Source organism: Mytilus galloprovincialis, chromosome 5 (assembly GCF_965363235.1).
Source record: "Mytilus galloprovincialis chromosome 5, xbMytGall1.hap1.1, whole genome shotgun sequence".
Lineage (NCBI taxonomy): Eukaryota > Metazoa > Mollusca > Bivalvia > Mytilida > Mytilidae > Mytilus > Mytilus galloprovincialis.
In genome coordinates, this window is record NC_134842.1 from 41,355,153 (window position 1) to 41,374,871 (window position 19,719).

General features: G+C 32.1%; 1 protein-coding gene across 1 annotated transcript; it reads right to left on the minus strand.

Annotated features, from left to right (window-relative positions):
* Positions 1-1,198: 1,198 nt before the first annotated feature.
* LOC143074037 (matrilin-1-like) lies at positions 1,199-18,499 on the minus strand. Its single transcript, XM_076249590.1, has 3 exons — positions 18,460-18,499; positions 13,915-14,502; positions 1,199-1,763 (listed from the first exon to the last, which is right to left on the minus strand). The coding sequence occupies exons 1-3, from the start codon at positions 18,497-18,499 to the stop codon at positions 1,642-1,644; spliced, it is 750 nt and encodes a 249-aa protein (XP_076105705.1). The 3' UTR covers positions 1,199-1,641.
* Positions 18,500-19,719: the final 1,220 nt, after the last annotated feature.

A 19,719-nucleotide genomic window follows, 5' to 3' on the forward strand; every position in this document is an offset into this window, starting at 1 on the left:
ACAATATGTTAATTTTCGACACATAGTTCTTTGCAATACTTCACGTATACATGTTATATGTGACCGAGTATACGTATTGACTTTTTAGATTATACTTCCTTCAGGAAGAGGTAAATTTGCAACCACTTATTTAGCATGAATATTGGTTGCAAATGATATAAAAGAGGGACGAAAGATACCAAAGGGACAGTCAAACTCATAAATCTAAAACAAACTGACAACGCCATGGCTAAAAATAAAAAAGACAAACAGAAAAACAATAGTACACACGACACAACATAGAAAACTAAAGAAAAAACAACACGAACCCCACCAAAAACTAGGGGTGATCTCAGGTGCTCCGGAAGGGTAAGCAGATCCTGCTCCACATGTGGCACCCGTCGTGTTGCTTAAGTGATTACAAATCCGGTAAATAGTCTAATTCGGTAGGTCATATTCATGAAAGGGAAGGGGATTGTAGCATTAAATTGTCAATGTGTACAGAAAAAGACCACAACGGCACAAAGTAGTTGCTACCTGTAATGTTTACGTGTTTGATAAACGTTTATCTTGAACAGAAAAACGGCGATTGCGTTCATGAATATTATCATAATTTATAAAAACATATGTTGGTTTTTTGGTTTTGATTTCATGATTTTAATTTTAAATTGGAATCGAAATAAAACCAATCTATACGTTAGAGATAAAAAAAACATTAAGGAAGTTTTTGCGGTTGATATTGAGTGTAGTGTGGCGTAGCCTGGAACGGCACAGAGATTGGTATAAATTATGGTATTACTAACACTAGGGTCGGTACCGCTGCTGGTGAAATAAGGATATAACCAGCTTAGTAGCCAATACTTCTGCACTAGCAAGAAAAAAGGAATATTGTACCATGGAAATTTGCTGTTGGAAAATTATATAAAAAAAATTGGGATTAAAAAAAACATTACATCTCATGCCTTGTTCGGGTTTTGCAAAAATTTTGTTCCTTTTTTATCATATAAGCTCGTATACGTTTGTATGAGGTAATGGACCATGATATAGCTTGGCCTTCATCATCACTGAAGATACATTAATTGCCACAATTTTCAATTTCCTCCAATAAGCATATGGATAATGGCATATTGACATACAACTTCATTTCATAAAAATCAATTATAGTAAAATGTCAACAAAAACAAACCACTTTAAACTATTAAAAGTATAATGCTTTATATTCTGCCACTATTTATTTTTATAACATGTACAATAAAGAAATAAATTTTACACCATAGATGAAGATTTTTTAAACTTCATAAACAACACGTGTTACTAAGTATTATATACTAATATGCATACAAAGTTCTACCCCTAGATAATACAGGACGTATTTAAAAGTTATTTGAGTATATATAGAAACCTTATTTTAAAAAAAAAGATATCTTAAAGTAAGTAACCTATAGAGATATATTATGATTCAGTGTCACACTCTGTTATCGCCTTTATGCCCTTGAACATTAATATTGACATTTTCAATTTCATTTAGTAGTTTTATTTTTGTTAGTTAAACAAATACAAGACATTAAAGAAGTGGTCTTTTTTATGCATCAAACATGAAATGTAATATGCATTTGTACTAATCTGTTTCAGAGCAAAGCATTCACTGACAGGCAGTTTTTTTCAGAAATAAAATAACACGGAACTGATGATAATTGTACGGCTAAATGTCAAAACCAAAATGTATACGTTTTGTGCTCCATTTCCGGGCGGACATTTTGATCCAGTCTGACATTCCATTGTCTCTGAAATACGAAAAAAAAATTATAAGCCAAACAAACTTATCATTTACAGTTGTTGAAAATATCACGTGTTCATCCCAATTCATTATATTGAACAGTAACATTAAGTATTTCACATTAATGTATTATACAGTAAAAGTTGTTAGCATCCTATTTCTAGTCTTACCAAATCGGTTGTTGCTCTTTTATTTTGAAGAATAATCAGTCTACGTAATAAATCATTCATTAATACTGAAAATGAATGTTATTTGTAAACATGAACAAAATAGTTATATACATAATTGCATAGGAAATAATGATATTTTACTAACCACCATCAGTCTTCTATACATTTTCATCTAAATGCCACGTGCTTAAGCACCCTTTCAATCAAAATTATTAAAGACAGTTTACAATTCATACGTTTTATTCCATTTAATAATAAAGTTGAGAATGGAAATGGGGATTGTGTCAAAGAGACAACAACCCGACTAAAGAGCAGAAAACAGCCAAAGGCCACTAATGGGTCTTCAACTCAGTGAGAAAATCCCGCACCCCGAGACGGGTTCCAGCTGGCCCCTAAACAAAATTGTGTACTAGTTCAGGGACAATGGACGTCATTCTAAACTCGAAAACATATAAATGAACTAAAATTAAAAATCATACAAGACTAACAAAAGCCAGAGGCTCCTGACTTGGGACAGGTGACAAAATGCGACGGGATTAAAATGTTTAATGAGATCTCAAACCCTCCCCCTATACCTCTAGCCAATGTAGAAAAAAAACACGCAGCAATACGCCCAGTAAAACTAAGTTTAAAAAAGAGTCCGATGTCACAATAGGTAACAACAGAAACCATGCAAAATGACAATGAAACATAAATTAACAAAGAACTACTAGTAGTTACGGACATGCCAGCTCCAGATCTCAATTAAACTGATTATGTCTTCATCATATGAAAATCAAGCACAATCCTTCCCGTTAGGGTTTAGTATCATACCATTATTAAATAAATGAGAAGAACATAACCCTTATCATGCCACAACTGGTTTTATAATAAATGTGTTTACATACACGAACGAATCAAACAAATTGAGATAAATAAACACAATATGATGGTTACAAGGGAACATCATCATTTACAAATGGAAAGTTAGAAATAGGAAATGAAAAATTATCTCTTTTATCATATATTTTGGTATTATGCTTCCCGTTAAAGTTATATAATTATCAAGACCCAGGAAAGGACAGTGTTCATTGTTAGTATTAGCTTTATTCAAAGTCAGTTCAGCCGGATAAATCTCTTTAATGTACTCACTGAAGTCGTCATGATTGAGATCCAATATATCATCCAAATATCTAAAAGTGTTATTAAATGTTTGTATCGGATGTTGTTTCGATGTGTCTTTGTTGATTTAAGTCATAAATTGTAACTCATAACAATATAGAAATAAGTCCGCAATAAGTGGTGCACAGTTGGTCCCCATTGGAAGTCCGATAACTTTACGATATACGTAATCTCCATTGCAAACAAAAATGTTACCTACTAAATAATCAAGGGTATTTCTACTATCAAAGCAGGTCCAATTGACATAGCTCTTTCGTTTGTTGTTATTTAAAATGACGTAAAAGAGTTTAAACATATATATTCGCATTCTGACTTTTTAAATGACCTTTTAATTAGGTGTTTGATTTGTTTCCTAATGAGATTATTATGCAATGTTGTATATAGGGTAGAAAAAACACATTCGAAATCATCCATATAAGCAGTAATTCATCAAGTACTTCCAACAAATTTTTGACACTCCAAAAGAAATTAGTTCCACTATTTTCAAAGGCCTAATTTGAACAATTTATCACCCGTTTTTTATTGTATAAAGTGTACTAGTTTGTAGAATAGACAGTTTAGTAGTGGAACAATGACTTGAAACCGAAATACATCTATATTTGTAAGGTGTTTTGTGCAGCTTTGGTAACCTGTTCATGGTTGGAACGTTCATTCTATATGGTTCTGCTGTTAAGAAAAAGCTCTTAATTTATGTTTGTTACAGATGTCATTTTATGAAAATGAAGTCAGATGGAATGTTGGTGAATTCGTGCATTTCTCAACATACAATTTACGACAAACACTACTGATACTATAAGCAGCCTTATCAAAAACAGACAGGGTCAAATAAAAATTCCTTGGCCAATTCTTTTAGCTTATGTTTGATACGAGACATAGGGTTATTATGGTTGCTGTAAGGAGTAAAATGTTCTTTAACATGTTCTATACTTATTTCAACTATGTTCATTCCTGGATTAAAAAAAGAATCTAATGATTTCTTGTTAGCTTTTTCTCGTTTTATCCATTCCGAGCTGTAGGTACGGAGTGAGTCGTGGATGATGTTACGACACTCATTCTAATCAATAATTGACAGGTGACGATATTTAGGTCCTTTGTTGAAGAATCATTTCAACTATCAGTCACGAACGATGTTAAGATCTCTTGTTTTAACATGGGAACTGGGGCCATAAATGTATTCGGAATTACTGTAATTACATGAAGTAGGTGAATTGTCACTGATATTTACATCTTTACACACTTCGCTATATAGGTGTCATACCACCAATTACTCCCTGAAATTTAGAACGTATGTGAAAGTAGGCCTACTTGGACAAAAAATAGTGCATTTGATGTCACTGTTTACTTAAACTAACCAACAAATTGGCAGAAATGAAACTTTTGTTGAAAGAGAAATATATTAAGACCATTTTGAACCAAATTTTACCTGTCTAGGAGTTTGGATTTAAAATTGAGGATTAATGATCTCCATGGTATACTAATTTAAGATTTCCAGAAAACCAGGGGTTATTTTTAGTGGTACCTCCTTTCGGGAGTTCTCTTCCTTCTTATATGATTTTGAATGTATAATGAAAATTGGCATGCAGAAAGGTGACACATGTACAATTCAGGATATACCTAGTTTCTATGAAGTTAAACTTAAGGTAAAATATTTAGAAAGCTGTGAAAATTGTAAAATTTGGTTGAACAGATAGGGACTTTTAATTGGTGGTATGACACCTTTAAGCAAAATGCGGTGAAACATCAAAATCAGAAAACAATTTTTTTTTTTTGTCTTAACTCATCATTTGAGATAATAGTAGCCACATTTCAATCTTTTTGGGGGCAAAATGTCACATATTGCAAATTTAGAGCCTAAAACTTGAGTTTGTGCTATTTTTAGCTTTTCCCATCCTGACAATATGCTTTTATATAAAAAATGTCCTAAATAATGTTATAAATGCACAGAAAGTTATTCTGTGGTGTTAAACATTGAAACATAGGTTGTTTACTACCCCCAAACAAATTTTGTCATACAGATTTAATGAAATTATTTGATTTTTACCCCTTATATCATTGCGTCATACTATGTACTTGGCAGATAGCATAGCCTAATGTAAGCACTGCAGAAACTCACAAAAGTACCATTTATTATTCCAAATGAAATTTTATATCTTAAATTTTATTAACTGATGTAAATGAACACAGTTAAATGACCATGACTGCACTTTTGATCAATTTGTAGTACTTTACTGACACCAGATGAAAAAAAGGGGGGAAGGGGTCAATATTCCTTGATACTTCAATACCTTGGATTTTTTACTAAATTCATTGCAAAAATTGTTGACAGTCTTTAAAGAAGTAGAACAAACAAGAAAAAATCAGCAAACAATGATCTTGATATTGAAAGTTTATGTTCCTGTAGCCCAAAATAAAATTTTCAAGTATTTTCTATCAAAGTCATACATTACAGTCAGTTTAAATTGAGCTGTGAAATTTTTAATATAAGTCGCATAATGCTCAGATAGGCTGTTTTTAACTACAAATTGACTAAGGATTAAGAATAAAGCAAAATAAAAGATTTCTAATCAACTTTTTTGTCTCTTTAGGTGTCATACCACCAATTACTCCCTGAAATTTAGAACGTATGTGAAAGTAGGCCTACTTGGACAAAAAATAGTGCATTTGATGTCACTGTTTACTTAAACTAACCAACAAATTGGCAGAAATGAAACTTTTGTTGAAAGAGAAATATATTAAGACCATTTTGAACCAAATTTTACCTGTCTAGGAGTTTAGATTTAAAATTGAGGATTAATGATCTCCATGGTATACTAATTTAAGATTTCCAGAAAACCAGGGGTTATTTTTAGTGGTACCTCCTTTCGTGAGTTCTCTTCCTTCTTATATGATTTTGAATGTATAATGAAAATTGGCATGCAGAAAGGTGACACATGTACAATTCAGGATATACCTAGTTTCTATGAAGTTAAACTTAAGGTAAAATATTTAGAAAGCTGTGAAAATTGTAAAATTTGGTTGAACAGATAGGGACTTTTAATTGGTGGTATGACACCTATATAAACACATATTTCCGGAAATATTTTTTGTAAACATAACAAATAAGATGGGGTTCAGTATGAATAAAAAAGCCAGCAATTTGTTCTTTGACGAAATATTTATCTAAAATACCGGCAATATTTATAAAATCAAAACCTTTATTGATATATCTGATTTTAATAAAACGTTTTTTTGTGATCTGTAGGACGATCAATTTTGGGAAACAGTGGTTCTGAAAAAGGAAATCACCAATTCACCAACATTCCAACTGACTCCATTTTCAGAAAACGAAATCTGTAACAAACATAAACTTTTAGCCACCGCTTTACAAGCAGAGCCAAATACAATGAAAGTCCCAACTATGTATTGGCTTCCGAAGCTACACAAAACCCCTTACAAATATAGATTTATTTCGTCTTCAAGCCATTGTTCAACTACTAAATTGTCTATTCTTCTTACCAGCACACTTGGTACAATTAAAAACCTGATAATAAATTGTTCAAATAAGGCCTTCGAAAATAGTGGAATACATTACTTTTGGAGTGTCAAGTACTTGATAAATTGCATGCTTATATTGGTGATTTTGAATCTGTTCAAAGTTTTGATTTTCTACCCTGTATACCACATTGCCTCACATTCTCATTAAGAAAAAATTCACACACCTAATTAAATGGGCATTCAAAAATCAGAATGTGAATATATATGTTCAAACTCTTTTAGGTCATTTTTTAGTAGCAATAAACAAAAAAACTATGTTAATTGGACATGCTTTGATACTATGTATGCCCTTGAATTTTTACTAGATAACATTTTTGTTCGCTTTGGGGATTCCGTATATCGTCAGATTATCGGAATTCCAATGGGGACTAACTGTGCACCACTTATTGCGGACCTGTTTTTGTATTGTTATGCGTTACAATTTATGACAAAAATAAGCAAAGACCCATCGAAACAACATCTGATAAACAAATTTAATAATACTTTTAGATATTTGGATGATATTTTGGCTCTCAATAATGACGACTTCAGTATGTATATTAATGAAATTTATCCTGTTGAACTTACTTTAAATAAAGCTAATACTAAATAAAATAGATTCCTTTAAAAAGGCGATTTCTTATATAATCAAAAGGACCAGAGAGAATAAAAAAAGAAGCATTTTAAAATTTTTGTTTTAGACCGACTTCACAGAATGCATAATTTTCTAATACCAGTATTTTTTAACAATGACCACTGCCCTTTTCTCGATCTTGATATCTATATCACTAATGGAAAGCTGAATACTAAAATTTATGATAAAAGGGATGATTTTTCATTTCCTATCGTTAATTATCCGTTTTTAGATGGTGACGTTCCCTTGTCACCATCTTACGGTGTTTATATATCTCAACTTGTACGATTCGCTCGTGTATGTAACAATGTTTTAGATTTTAACGAGATAAATTTATGTATTATTGAAAAATTATTACACCAGGGTTTTCGATATCACAAACTAGTCAAAACATTTACTAAATTTTATCATCGGTATAAAGACATCATTCGTAAATATAGCTCAACATGCAGACTTCTAATACGTTCAGGTATTTCACATCCAATTTTTTATGGTAATATTCTTTATAAAGCACAAAGGTGTCAGTATTCACCTCAGAAACTTACAAAACCTTTAAATAGACTTATTAAGAAGGGATATAATTACGATACTGTTGTCAAGTCATTAAAGATTGCATATTTTGGCGTTAATATTGAGTCACTGATATGGTCTTTGCATCGGAACTAAGCACATTATTTTTTAAAAACAGTTGTTGGCATGACACGGGTTATGTTCTTCTCATATATGTTATGATGGTATGATACGAAAACCCATAACGGGAAGGATTGTGTCTGATGTTCATATGAAGAAATCATAATCTTTCAGTCAGTTTAATTGAAGTCTGGAGCTGGCATGTCAGTTAACTGCTAGTAGTCTGTTGTTATTTATGTATTATTGTCATTTTGTTTATTTTCTTTGGTTGCATCTTCTGACATCAGACTCGGATTTCTCTTGAGCTGAATTTTAATGTGCATATTGTTATGCGTTTACTTTACTACATTGGTTAGAGGTATAGGGGGAGGGTTGAGATCTCACAAACATGTTTAACCCCGCCGCATTTTTGCGCCTGTCCCAAGTCAGGAGCCTCTGGTCTTTGTTAGTCTTGTATTATTTTAATTTTAGTTTCTTGTGTACAATTTGGAAATTAGTATGGCGTTCATTATCACTGGACTAGTATATTTGTTTAGGGGCCAGCTGAGGGACGCCTCCGGGTGCGGGAGTTTCTCGCTGCATTGAAGACCTGTTGGTGACCCTCTGCTGTTGTTTTTTATTTGGTCGGGTTGTTGTCTCTTTGACACATTCCCCATTTCCATTCTCAATTTTATTTTTTACAGAGTTTGTCTTTAGTGCCGTGTGGAGGCAGTAGAGTGCCTCCCCGTGCTTCAGGTTTATGCTCTTATAATATACTAGATTATGGAGTGTGTGTCCGAGCGAGAACTGCTCTAATGCATTACTTTAGGAATATTTATCAAAAAGTAGTATTTCAATATTCAGCCCCATTCTACTTTTTAATACTGATAGCGTTTGACATTTTTAGCCGAACAAATTTATCCATTTTATATAACTTCAATTATTGTATGTTGGTTCATATTCTGGACGCCAATCTTTGCTCCTTTATTATATAATTCACTAACAAAACAATTATGTAGCTTAGAAATGGAAAATTACTAAATACTAAACTTGTTCAAAGGGTATCCACACGTCTCAATCTTCAAAATCGGTTATCTAAAAATACTACTATCGCTAACATTTTTAACAATAAAAATCGTGGTTACCCTTCTATCGATAAGTGTCATGCCAAAAAATGACTTACATGTCCCCGTCTTTCAACCAACAATACGGTAATAAAATTAACGGTATCAATTTTCTTGCACCAGATGCGCATTTCGACAATACATGTCTCTTCAGTGATGCTCGTGGCCAAAATATTTGAAATCCAAAGCTTATATAAAAGATGAAGAGCTATAATCCAAAAGGTCCAAAAAGTATAGCCAAATCCAAAAGGTCCAAAAAGTAAGGTCCACGTTTAATGGTCGCACATTTTCTTTAAATTTTGAAACTGATATAACTTGAAAAACAAACAGTATTATTTATTTACTCACATGAAACAAACCGGGGTGTGGTATTCAGTACGTAGGAGAAACTGGACGATATTTATCTAAACGCACTCAAGAGCATCTGTATCGTTTTAAAAGACCCAATAAATTCAAAAGTATCATTTACCAGCACCTTAAGAAGCACAACCATCCTTTTAAATATTTAGCAGTTCAACCTTTAGAAATAGTAAATAAGCAGCCTGGTGAATCGCATTCAAAGTTTGTACGGTCACGGAAAATAATTGAATTAAATTGGATTCAAAAATTACAGACAGTTTACCCTCTCGGTCTAAATGATAATATCATGGGAATTGGTAATATATCTAGAACCAATTCCGTTAACATTTTGGATATAGTTTCTAAAACTGTTCGTAAAAAACGTTCGCACAGTCGTAGAACAAATCGCAATCAAAGAAAATTTCGGGCCAATCATACCAATATTTCGGACCTAATTTCTATTTCAAAAAACAACGGCAGACATTATCTGTTAACAAAACTGTGTTCGTTACCGGTTAATAAGTTCAATAAAATTTTGGAGGATTGCAACACAATTTCATATAGCAGTCCTAAGTATGAAATTTTTCAAATAAATTATGGCATATTGTTATTCTAAATTATTTCCCAAAATTGATCGCCCTGAAGATCATAAAAAACATTTTATTAAAATTAAGTATGTCAATAAAGGCTTTGATTTTGTAAATATTGCCGGTATATTTAACGACCATTCTGTTAAAGAACAAATTCCTGGATATTTTGACAATACTGAGCTACCTCTTATTTGTTATATTTACAAGAAATCTACCCGGAAATTTGTGTTTAATTATAGTCAATTGTGTAAAGATGTTAATATCAGTGAAAATACACCTACTTCATGTAATTGCAGTAATTCCGAATATATTTATGGACCCATTTCCCAGTTTATAACAGGAGATCTTAACATCGTCCAAGACCGAGAGCTAAAATCATTCCTCAGTAAAGGACCTAACTATCGTCCCCCGTGATTTATTAATTGGAATGAGTGTCGTAATATCATCCACGACTCACTCCATACTTACTGTATGAAATGGATAAAACGGGAAAAAGCTGACAAAAAATCTTTGGACTCTTTTTTTAATTCAGTAATGAAGATAGTTGATATACGTATTCAACATTTTAAAGAACATTTTACTATAAGCAATAACCACAATAAACCTATTTCTCGTATCAAACATAAACTAAAAGAACTAGCCAAGAAATTTGTTTTTGTCCCGGCAGATAAAGCTGCTAATAATATTATTATTGTTTGACGTAAATTTGACATTGAGGTTCTGAAAAAGGAAATCACCAATTCACCAACATTCCAACTGACTCCATTTTCAGAAAACGAAATCTGTAACAAACATAAACTTTTAGCCACCGCTTTACAAGCAGAGCCAAATACAATGAAAGTCCCAACTATGTATTGGCTTCCGAAGCTACACAAAACCCCTTACAAATATAGATTTATTTCGTCTTCAAGCCATTGTTCAACTACTAAATTGTCTATTCTTCTTACCAGCACACTTGGTACAATTAAAAACCTGATAATAAATTGTTCAAATAAGGCCTTCGAAAATAGTGGAATAAATTACTTTTGGAGTGTCAAGAACTCGTTGGAAGTACTTGATAAATTGCATGCTTATATTGGTGATTTTGAATCTGTTCAAAGTTTTGATTTTTTCTACCCTGTATACCACATTGCCTCACATTCTCATTAAGAAAAAAATCACACACCTAATTAAATGGACTTTAAAAAAATCAGAATGTGAATATATATGTTCAAACTCTTTTAGGTCATTTTTTAGTAGCAATAAACAAAAAACTATGTTAATTGGACATGCTTTGATACTATATATGCCCTTGAATTTTTACTAGTTAACATTTTTGTTCGCTTTGGGGAATCCGTATATCGTCAGATTATCGGAATTCCAATGGGGACTAACTGTGCACCACTTATTGCGGACCTGTTTTTGTATTGTTATGAGTTACAATTTATGACAAAAATAAGCAAAGACCCATCGAAAAAACATCTGATAAACAAATTTAATAATACTTTTAGATATTTGGATGATATTTTGGCTCTCAATAATGACGACTTCAGTATGTATATTAATGAAATTTATCCCGTTGAACTTACTTTAAATAAAGCTAATACTAACAATGACCACTGCCCTTTTCTCGATCTTGATATCTATATCACTAATGGAAAGCTGAATACTAAAATTTATGATAAAAGGGATGATTTTTCATTTCCTATCGTTAATTATCCGTTTTTAGATGGTGACGTTCCCTTGTCACCATCTTACGGTGTTTATATATCTCAACTTGTACGATTCGCTCGTGTATGTAACAATGTTTTAAATTTTAACGAGAGAAATTTATGTATTACTGAAAAATTATTACACCAGGGTTTTCGATATCACAAACTAGTCAAAACATTTACTAAATTTTATCATCGGTATAAAGACATCATTCGTAAATATAGCTCAACATGCAGACTTCTAATACGTTCAGGTATTTCACATCCAATTTTTTATGGTAATATTCTTTATAAAGCACAAAGGTGTCAGTATTCACCTCAGAAACTTACAAAACCTTTAAATAGACTTATTAAGAAGGGATATAATTACGATACTGTTGTCAAGTCATTAAAGATTGCATATTTTGGCGTTAATATTGAGTCACTGATAAGGTCTTTGCATCGGAACTAAACACATTATTTTTTAAAAACAGTTGTTGGCATGACACGGGTTATGTTCTTCTCATATATGTTATGATGGTATGATACTAAACCCCTAACGGGAAGGATTGTGCCTGATGTTCATATGATGAAATCATAATCTTTCAGTCAGTTTAATTGAAGTCTGGAGCTGGCATGTCAGTTAACTGCTAGTAGTCTGTTGTTATTTATGTATTATTGTCATTTTGTTTATTTTCTTTGGTTGCATCTTCTGACATCAGACTCGGATTTCTCTTGAGCTGAATTTTAATGTGCGTATTGTTATGCGTTTACTTTACTACATTGGTTAGAGGTATAGGGGGAGGGTTGAGATCTCACAAACATGTTTAACCCCGCCGCATGTTTGCGCCTGTCCCAAGTCAGGAGCCTCTGGCCTTTGTTAGTCTTGTATTATTTTAATTTTAGTTTCTTGTGTACAATTTGGAAATTAGTATGGCGTTCATTATCACTGGACTAGTATATATTTGTTTAGGGGCCAGCTGAGGGACGCCTCCGGGTGCGGGAGTTTCTCGCTGCATTGAAGACCTGTTGGTGACCCTCTGCTGTTGTTTTTTATTTGGTCGGGTTGTTGTCTCTTTGACACATTCCTCATTTCCATTCTCAATTTTAGAATAACAATATGCCATTATAATTTGAAAGATTTCATATCTGCAATTTTTAAATTTGATGTAATTTATTAACAGGTGAAGAACAGAGCTTGTTAACAGATAAAATGTGTCGTGGGGTTTGAAATAAAAATTAGGTCCGAAATATTTGTATTGTTGATACGAAATTCCCTTTTGTTGCGATTTATTCTACGTCCATGACAACGGTTTTTATAATCAGTTTTAGAAAACTATATCCAAATGTGAACAGAATCGGTTCTTAATGTATTGACAATTCCCATGATATTATTATTAAGACCAAAGGATAGACTGTCTGTTTTTTTTAATCCAATTTAATTTAATTATTTTCCGTGATCGTACAAACTGTGAATCAGATTCAACAGGCTGCTTATTTACTATTAAAGTTGAACTGTTAAATATCTTATGGTGTTACAAAATGATACTTTTGAATTTATGGGGTCTTTTAAAACGATAAAGGTGTTCTTGGGTGTGTTTTGGTGAGGTTCGTGTTGCTTAGTCTATATGTTCTATGTTGTGTTTTGTGTACTATTGTTTGTCTTTTCTTTTTTGGCCATGGTGTTGTCAGTTTGTTTTGTTTATCTATGAGTTTGAATGTCCCTCTGGTATCTGTCGCCCTTTTTAGATAATAGTGTCAATATTCCTCTACGTGCTATATATCACATCCCGTTTTGTTTCATGTGAGTAAACATATACTGTTAGTTTGTCAATTTATATCAGTTCAAAATTTAAGGAATATGTGCGACCATTAAACGTGGACCTTACCGTATTGTTGGAGGAAAGACGGGGACACGTAAGTCAGTTTTTGGTATGACACTTATCGATAATAACGATTTTTTTTATTACAGATGTTAGCAAATTGTAGTATGTATAGATAAACTTAAGTTATTGTTTATCTTAACAACAAAAAATCACATTTTTAAAAATCTATCATGCTGTTACAGTTACAATTAATCTAAAACAAAAGCCGTCAGTAAATAAACATGATAAAGTCAAAATGTATCCGATCTGCCTACTTTTGGACATCAAAATTTGATACGATCGTTTTTATCAATTTCGTCTACCTCACAATATATTGATAGGCACTATAATTATTAAATATTCTTTTCATATATTGTAAAATATATATTCGCACAACAACAGGATGTACTAACAATTTTTAGTTATAATAATTCAAACTTAAATGAAAAAAGTCTTTCTTATCGATTTGTTTTCTTTACTTACCGAAACATGCACGTTTTAATAGCATTTCCTTAACTTCATCTGAATTTAACTGTGAGAAACTTGACACTAGGATGGTAAACTTTTGATCTGGATCGCTGGATATTTCATTTAGCTCGTCGACACTGATATATCTTCCAACCCCAATGGCAAATATGAAAGCTCCTCTGTCTTTGATCAACGCTGCTTCGCTTTGGGTATGTATTCTTCTCTGGCTATGTCCATCTGTCAGGACAATAACAACATCTATCACATCAGACCTTTCTCCATTATCAGGAGCGAAAATGTGTTCATGCGTGTATTTTAAAGCAAGATATGTCCTGGTAGCGGGACCCCTAGAATGCTGAATATAATTTATAGCAGAAAGCACATCTTTCTTGGTTGTGTAATCATTGAATCCAAAATGGGGGAACTTATCATTACTGAAAGATACCGCAGCAACACGTGTCGCGCCTGAACCAACATCAAGGAAGTCGACGAAGTCATTTACAAATTTTATTTGTTTTCGGAAGTCGCTCTTCCGTATACTTGCGGAGGAGTCAATAACAAAAGCAAGATCGATCTTTGTCTTACACACTGGTCTGTACTTTCCTGATGAATTAAAAGTGATACAGATATAAACATAAATTTCATTCAATAAAATCACGAATAAAATTGGGAATGTTAAACGGGAAATGTGTCAAGACACAACAACCCGAACAAAGAATAGAAAAACAGCCCAATGCCACCAATAGGTTTTAATTGTAGCGAAAAAATCCACCACTCGTAAAAGTTATTTATAAATTGTTTTTGTTTTTGGAAGTCAATCCCAAATGCAAGATCGATGGTGAAACTTAGTCTTACACACTGATGGTCATATGTACCTGCCCATTGCCACTACATTTGAAACTAAGAATTAAAAAAACATGACAAGAATAAAGATTAAACAGATATAAACATAAACATCGTTCATATACATGTGATATGATTTAGGTACGAGTAATACGTGTTGTTCAACAAACTTTATCAGATACATGACCAAAAGTTTGGAGTGCCACAATGTATATATATGAAATACAAAGATATTAAGAGAACAGTCAAAACCTTCTTAACTTATGAACTAATAGTTACGCAATGATAAACATACTCTCTAAATTAAAATCAGCGTTAGGTAGATTTTGGTATCTAAGTAATACTTTTGAGTCAAATTTGGCTTCCTAGTATTAGAATATTCATACATATATGGCTTTTAACGTTTTAATCATGAGCGTTCTGGGTGAAGGTAAATCCAGAAATTCACACCCGATGCACCAAATGTATGAAGTAATATTTTAATTTACGGAGAAAACTTTTCATTTGAATTATGATGATACAGAAGCACTGGCTATTGATCGGGTTGAAAGCAAAAGATAGCAATAATGCGAAAAATAAAGTTAGAGTAGCAGACAAAATCAATAGGTTTAACGGTCATATATAACATAAGGTTATCCATCAAGCTGATGACATACACTATTAGTAAAGACAACTTATCTAGTCATTTCTAAATGTGTTGCAAGTACCTAATTCATCTGACTTTTTCAATAACAGCTGACAATAAATGAATTCTGATGTTTCCTCTAAGTTTCTCTAAGATGTTAACATAATTTAACAAATCAGAATTGCAGCGATAGCAAAACTATAAATAAACAACGGATTCTACAATTATATCAAATGTTGCTATAAATTCTCTATTCTAGACATTAAATTTTCAATTTTAAAACACGTAAAACGTCAGGTGTCGACAGTTAGCTGCCGAAAATACAGTGGTTGGTTATTATTATCTTTTTGTTTTGTTTGGCAAAATGTAGACAAACTTTATATTTTTTTTTCGTTGCTCTGCGAACAAATACATTTATTTTTATGGGTTTAATTTAATGTTATCAGTTATGGTCGACTGTCCAAATGACAACAAGTAAACTTTATTACCGTAGAACTGAATTCATGCTGACAATAAAAAGATTGGAAATCGGCTAATAATTAGAAAAAAATAATGTAACAATGACTGTAAGTTTGTACTCACCGCTAACAAGGAAGACCTAAAAGACAATGAGATCAAACTGTATTAAAATGCCACCTAAAATAACGCATAAATTAGTTAGTTCGTATTTGTGTTTGAAAAAAAAATCACGGTACCGATCTTGTTGCACTAGATGCACATTTAAAGGTAGATGTAATTGAAATGAAAAAAATATATATGACCGTTTAGTTTAGTTTAAACATATCTATGTATAGTTATTACAACTTATATTAATTCCTTTCCACTTTTTGGGTGCTAGTGCTGCCTTGTAGCGGCATTAGCCTGCTCTTTTTTGAAATCTACAAGAGTGTCTTTTACTTGCAACAGATATTGCTCTCTCTTAACACGGGTCAGCCATTTATCGTCCCCTTCCGATGGACTATCATCATTTCTCAAGACCATACTCGCAAATGGTGTCAAGGGAGAGCCGAACAATTGTCTTGCCAGAACAGGGATCGAACCAGGAACCTTTGTGTTTGTAGTCCGATGCGCTAATTACCACACCACGGGACCGTGCATCAGACAGAAACAAAACAAAATAAAGTGAACAAAAATATACATTAGCTGAACTTCTTGTTTTATATGTCTTAGTATAGATCTGATATATAATGACATGGGTATATAACTCGTCCTCATTATAGTAGATGAATCAATTAAAAAAATGTATATATTTACCAATTCATGCACGCGTATGTCGTGCAAATAAAACCCATCAATGGCACTCAAATAAAAATAGCTGCAGTACATAGTCAAGAACGAAACCGAAAAGAAATTATCAAACAATGATTTCAACAAGTTTTGCCACATAGATAAGCATATGATATTCCAAAAACATGTCTATTCTTAAACATGATCATGGAAATATCACTGGTTTCGTCCTTCTTCACATGAAATACCTGCCTCATATCAGTGTGGTAAAAGAGAAAAGACCAATACCCCTGTTTTATTCAACAGACGAAATAATTATAAAGATTTTGTATCTTTACTAATATAGTCATTTTAACACAGTGGCATAATGCAAAAAAGAAAGGGAACGGTCTATTAAAATTTCCGAACCAGTGGTAACGTCGTTTCATGTTTCCCTACGTTGACTTTTTTAGCAAAGCAATTTCACCGCTGTTTCAGAGTTTGTTTGTATTAAGAAAGTAGATCAAGGTTAAGCAAAACAATTACTTGAACACATGTATGTTTGTGTTCATCATTTTCAAACGTTTTTTTGTAAACGTGTCAATAAAAAAGAGCATTTTTAGACTTCTGATTCACATTCACTGACAGTATCAGTTATCTTCCATGATTAAGAAGGAAAAAAAAAAAAAAACTCAAACAGTGTCTGTTAATGAAATAGTTTTAAAACATAAAGTATACTCTACACAAAAATAAAGAAAAAATTATGTAACGGGCATTTAAGTATATGGAACAGAAAAGGAAGTAAACATGAACTAAGTAATAATAAATAAAAACAAAGTTCACAGGGAAGTAAAACAGCTTCTTGAATCTGTTTCACTTTTGTTTCTAATTTATCCCTCAAAACCAATTTAGCTATTTCTTTATTAAAACAAATTTATTACTAAAAAAATCACTTTGACCAGGGAATTGTAAAGGTATATACATGTACTTACAAAAGAAAGTAGAACAAACCAACGAACTTCCATACGTAATAAAATTCTTAGAAAGGTTTCTTCTACACATTAAAACCTCTTTCGTGTCATATCATATCTTTTACCACTAACAAAAAAAAAAGATTGCCTCGCATTAACATAAAACCAGTACAAAATTTTGATATTTAGTGACAAAAAAATCAATTGATCCATTATGTTGGTAGAAAATGCACATAACAAAGATATAATCACATAATTGCTCTTGTAAAAGACCGAAAAATTAATAAAGATAATGATGCTAAAAAGTTTATAATAATGTAATAATATTTGTTCAAGCTTATGGTTGGTTTGCACAGCTAAAAGTTATATCAGTAAGACAAAAAAACTGCTGGATTGCTGGTTTGGTTAGCATACTTAATTAAGATAAAATATGAATACTAATGGAATAACAAAAAGTGGCATAAAGGAACCCATTGTAAAAATCAGTTCCAAAAATTTTACTCTAGAAAAATTAACGACATTAATTAAAGAAGATAATAAGAAAGTGAATAGCATCACAATACACAAACATATCTCTTATTAAAAAAATTCTTACTAGCTTGAACACAATCATGCCTTCTAACTCCATCTTGTCATCCTTGACTTTCGACTAAGTATCTAACAAAAACAGAATGCAAACTACAGAACAAAACAGATAAATGAGAAATTAAAAAAAGTTAATTGCTATAAATATGCGTCCGATATTTTAACTTCTATATATGAGCGTTCCTGATAAAAAAAAAGAAAGCTCATTAGGCTTAGCCAAAAAAACTAATTTTGATTGATAATCAAATTGATAAGCAGCACCTTAAATTTACACAATGTACCTCTTATATATGTTTATTCGTATTTCGGATTGACCGTCCTCATTCTAACTTAATGATGTTTGCTCCTCTTGTTTTTGAATTGTTGCCATATTTTCTACATCCTCTAGTTTTATCCATATATTGCCATTTAGACATTTTGCCCATTGACCACTACTTTTCTTTACATAATTTCATCACATATAGTTTAAAAAGCCATTTTTTCATCTTTGTTAAAAGAAAAAAGGAGCCAATCTTAACTGTATGAAAAATCTAGTAAGATTTATTTCCCGCCGAATTTTCAATGGCTTATATCTCGAAAACTAGTACACGAACCCTTCATTTTTTTCTGCTTTTTAGCTCACCTGGCCTAAAAGGCCATGTGAGCTTTTCTCATCACTTGGCGTCCGTCGTCGTCGTCGTCTGTCGTCGTTAACAATTTTTCAAACATCTTCTCCTCTGAAACTACTGAATGGATTTAAATGAAACTTAGCATGATTGTTCCTTAGATTATCCTGCACAAAGTGTGTGCTTCGATTTTTGATCCGTCAAAAATGTTCATTAGGTCAAGATCTATCAGCCCTAAAAATTTTCAGATGAATCAAACAAACCATTGTTGGGTTGCTGCCACTTAATTGGTAATTTTAAGTAAATTTTGCAGTTTTTGGTCATTATCTTGAATATTATTATAGATAAAGATAAACTGTAAACAGCAAAAATGATCAGCAAAGTAAGATCTACAAATAAGTTAATATGACCAAAATTGTCAATTGACCCCTTAAGGGGTTATTGTCCTTTAATGACAATTTTTCACAATTTGTTCATCACATTTGCTAACTTTAAAAACTCTTCTCCTCTGAAACTACTGAATGGATTTGGATGAAACTTAGCATGATTGTTCCTTAGATTATCCTGCACAAAGTGTGTGCTTTGATTTTTGATCCGTCAAAAAACATGGCCGCCGTTACTTAAAATAGAACATAGGGGTCAAATGCATTTTTTGGCTTATATCTCAAAAACGAAAGCATTTAGAGCAAATCTGACATGGGGTAAAAATGTTCATTAGGTCAAGATCTATCAGCCCTGAAATTTTCAGATGAATCAAACAAACCATTGTTGGGTTGCTGCCACTTAATTGGTAATTTTAAGGAAATTTTGCAGTTTTTGGTCATTATCTTGAATATTATTATAGATACAGATAAACTGTAAACAGCAAAAATGATCAGCAAAGTAAGATCTACAAATAAGTTAATATGACCAAAATTGTCAATTAACCCCTTAAGGGGTTATTGTCCTTTAATGACAATTTTTCACAATTTATTCATCATATTTG

Coding starts and splice junctions, on each gene's coding strand:
- LOC143074037 (XM_076249590.1), bottom strand. CDS start 18,499: ATGGCAACAATTCAAAAACAAGAGGAGCAAACATCATTAA. Junction 14,503..18,459: donor AGAGGAGCAAACATCATTAA/GTTAGAATGAGG, acceptor TTAATTCATCAG/GAAAGTACAGACCAGTGTGT. Junction 1,764..13,914: donor ATTAAAACGTGCATGTTTCG/GTAAGTAAAGAA, acceptor TTCGTATTTCAG/AGACAATGGAATGTCAGACT.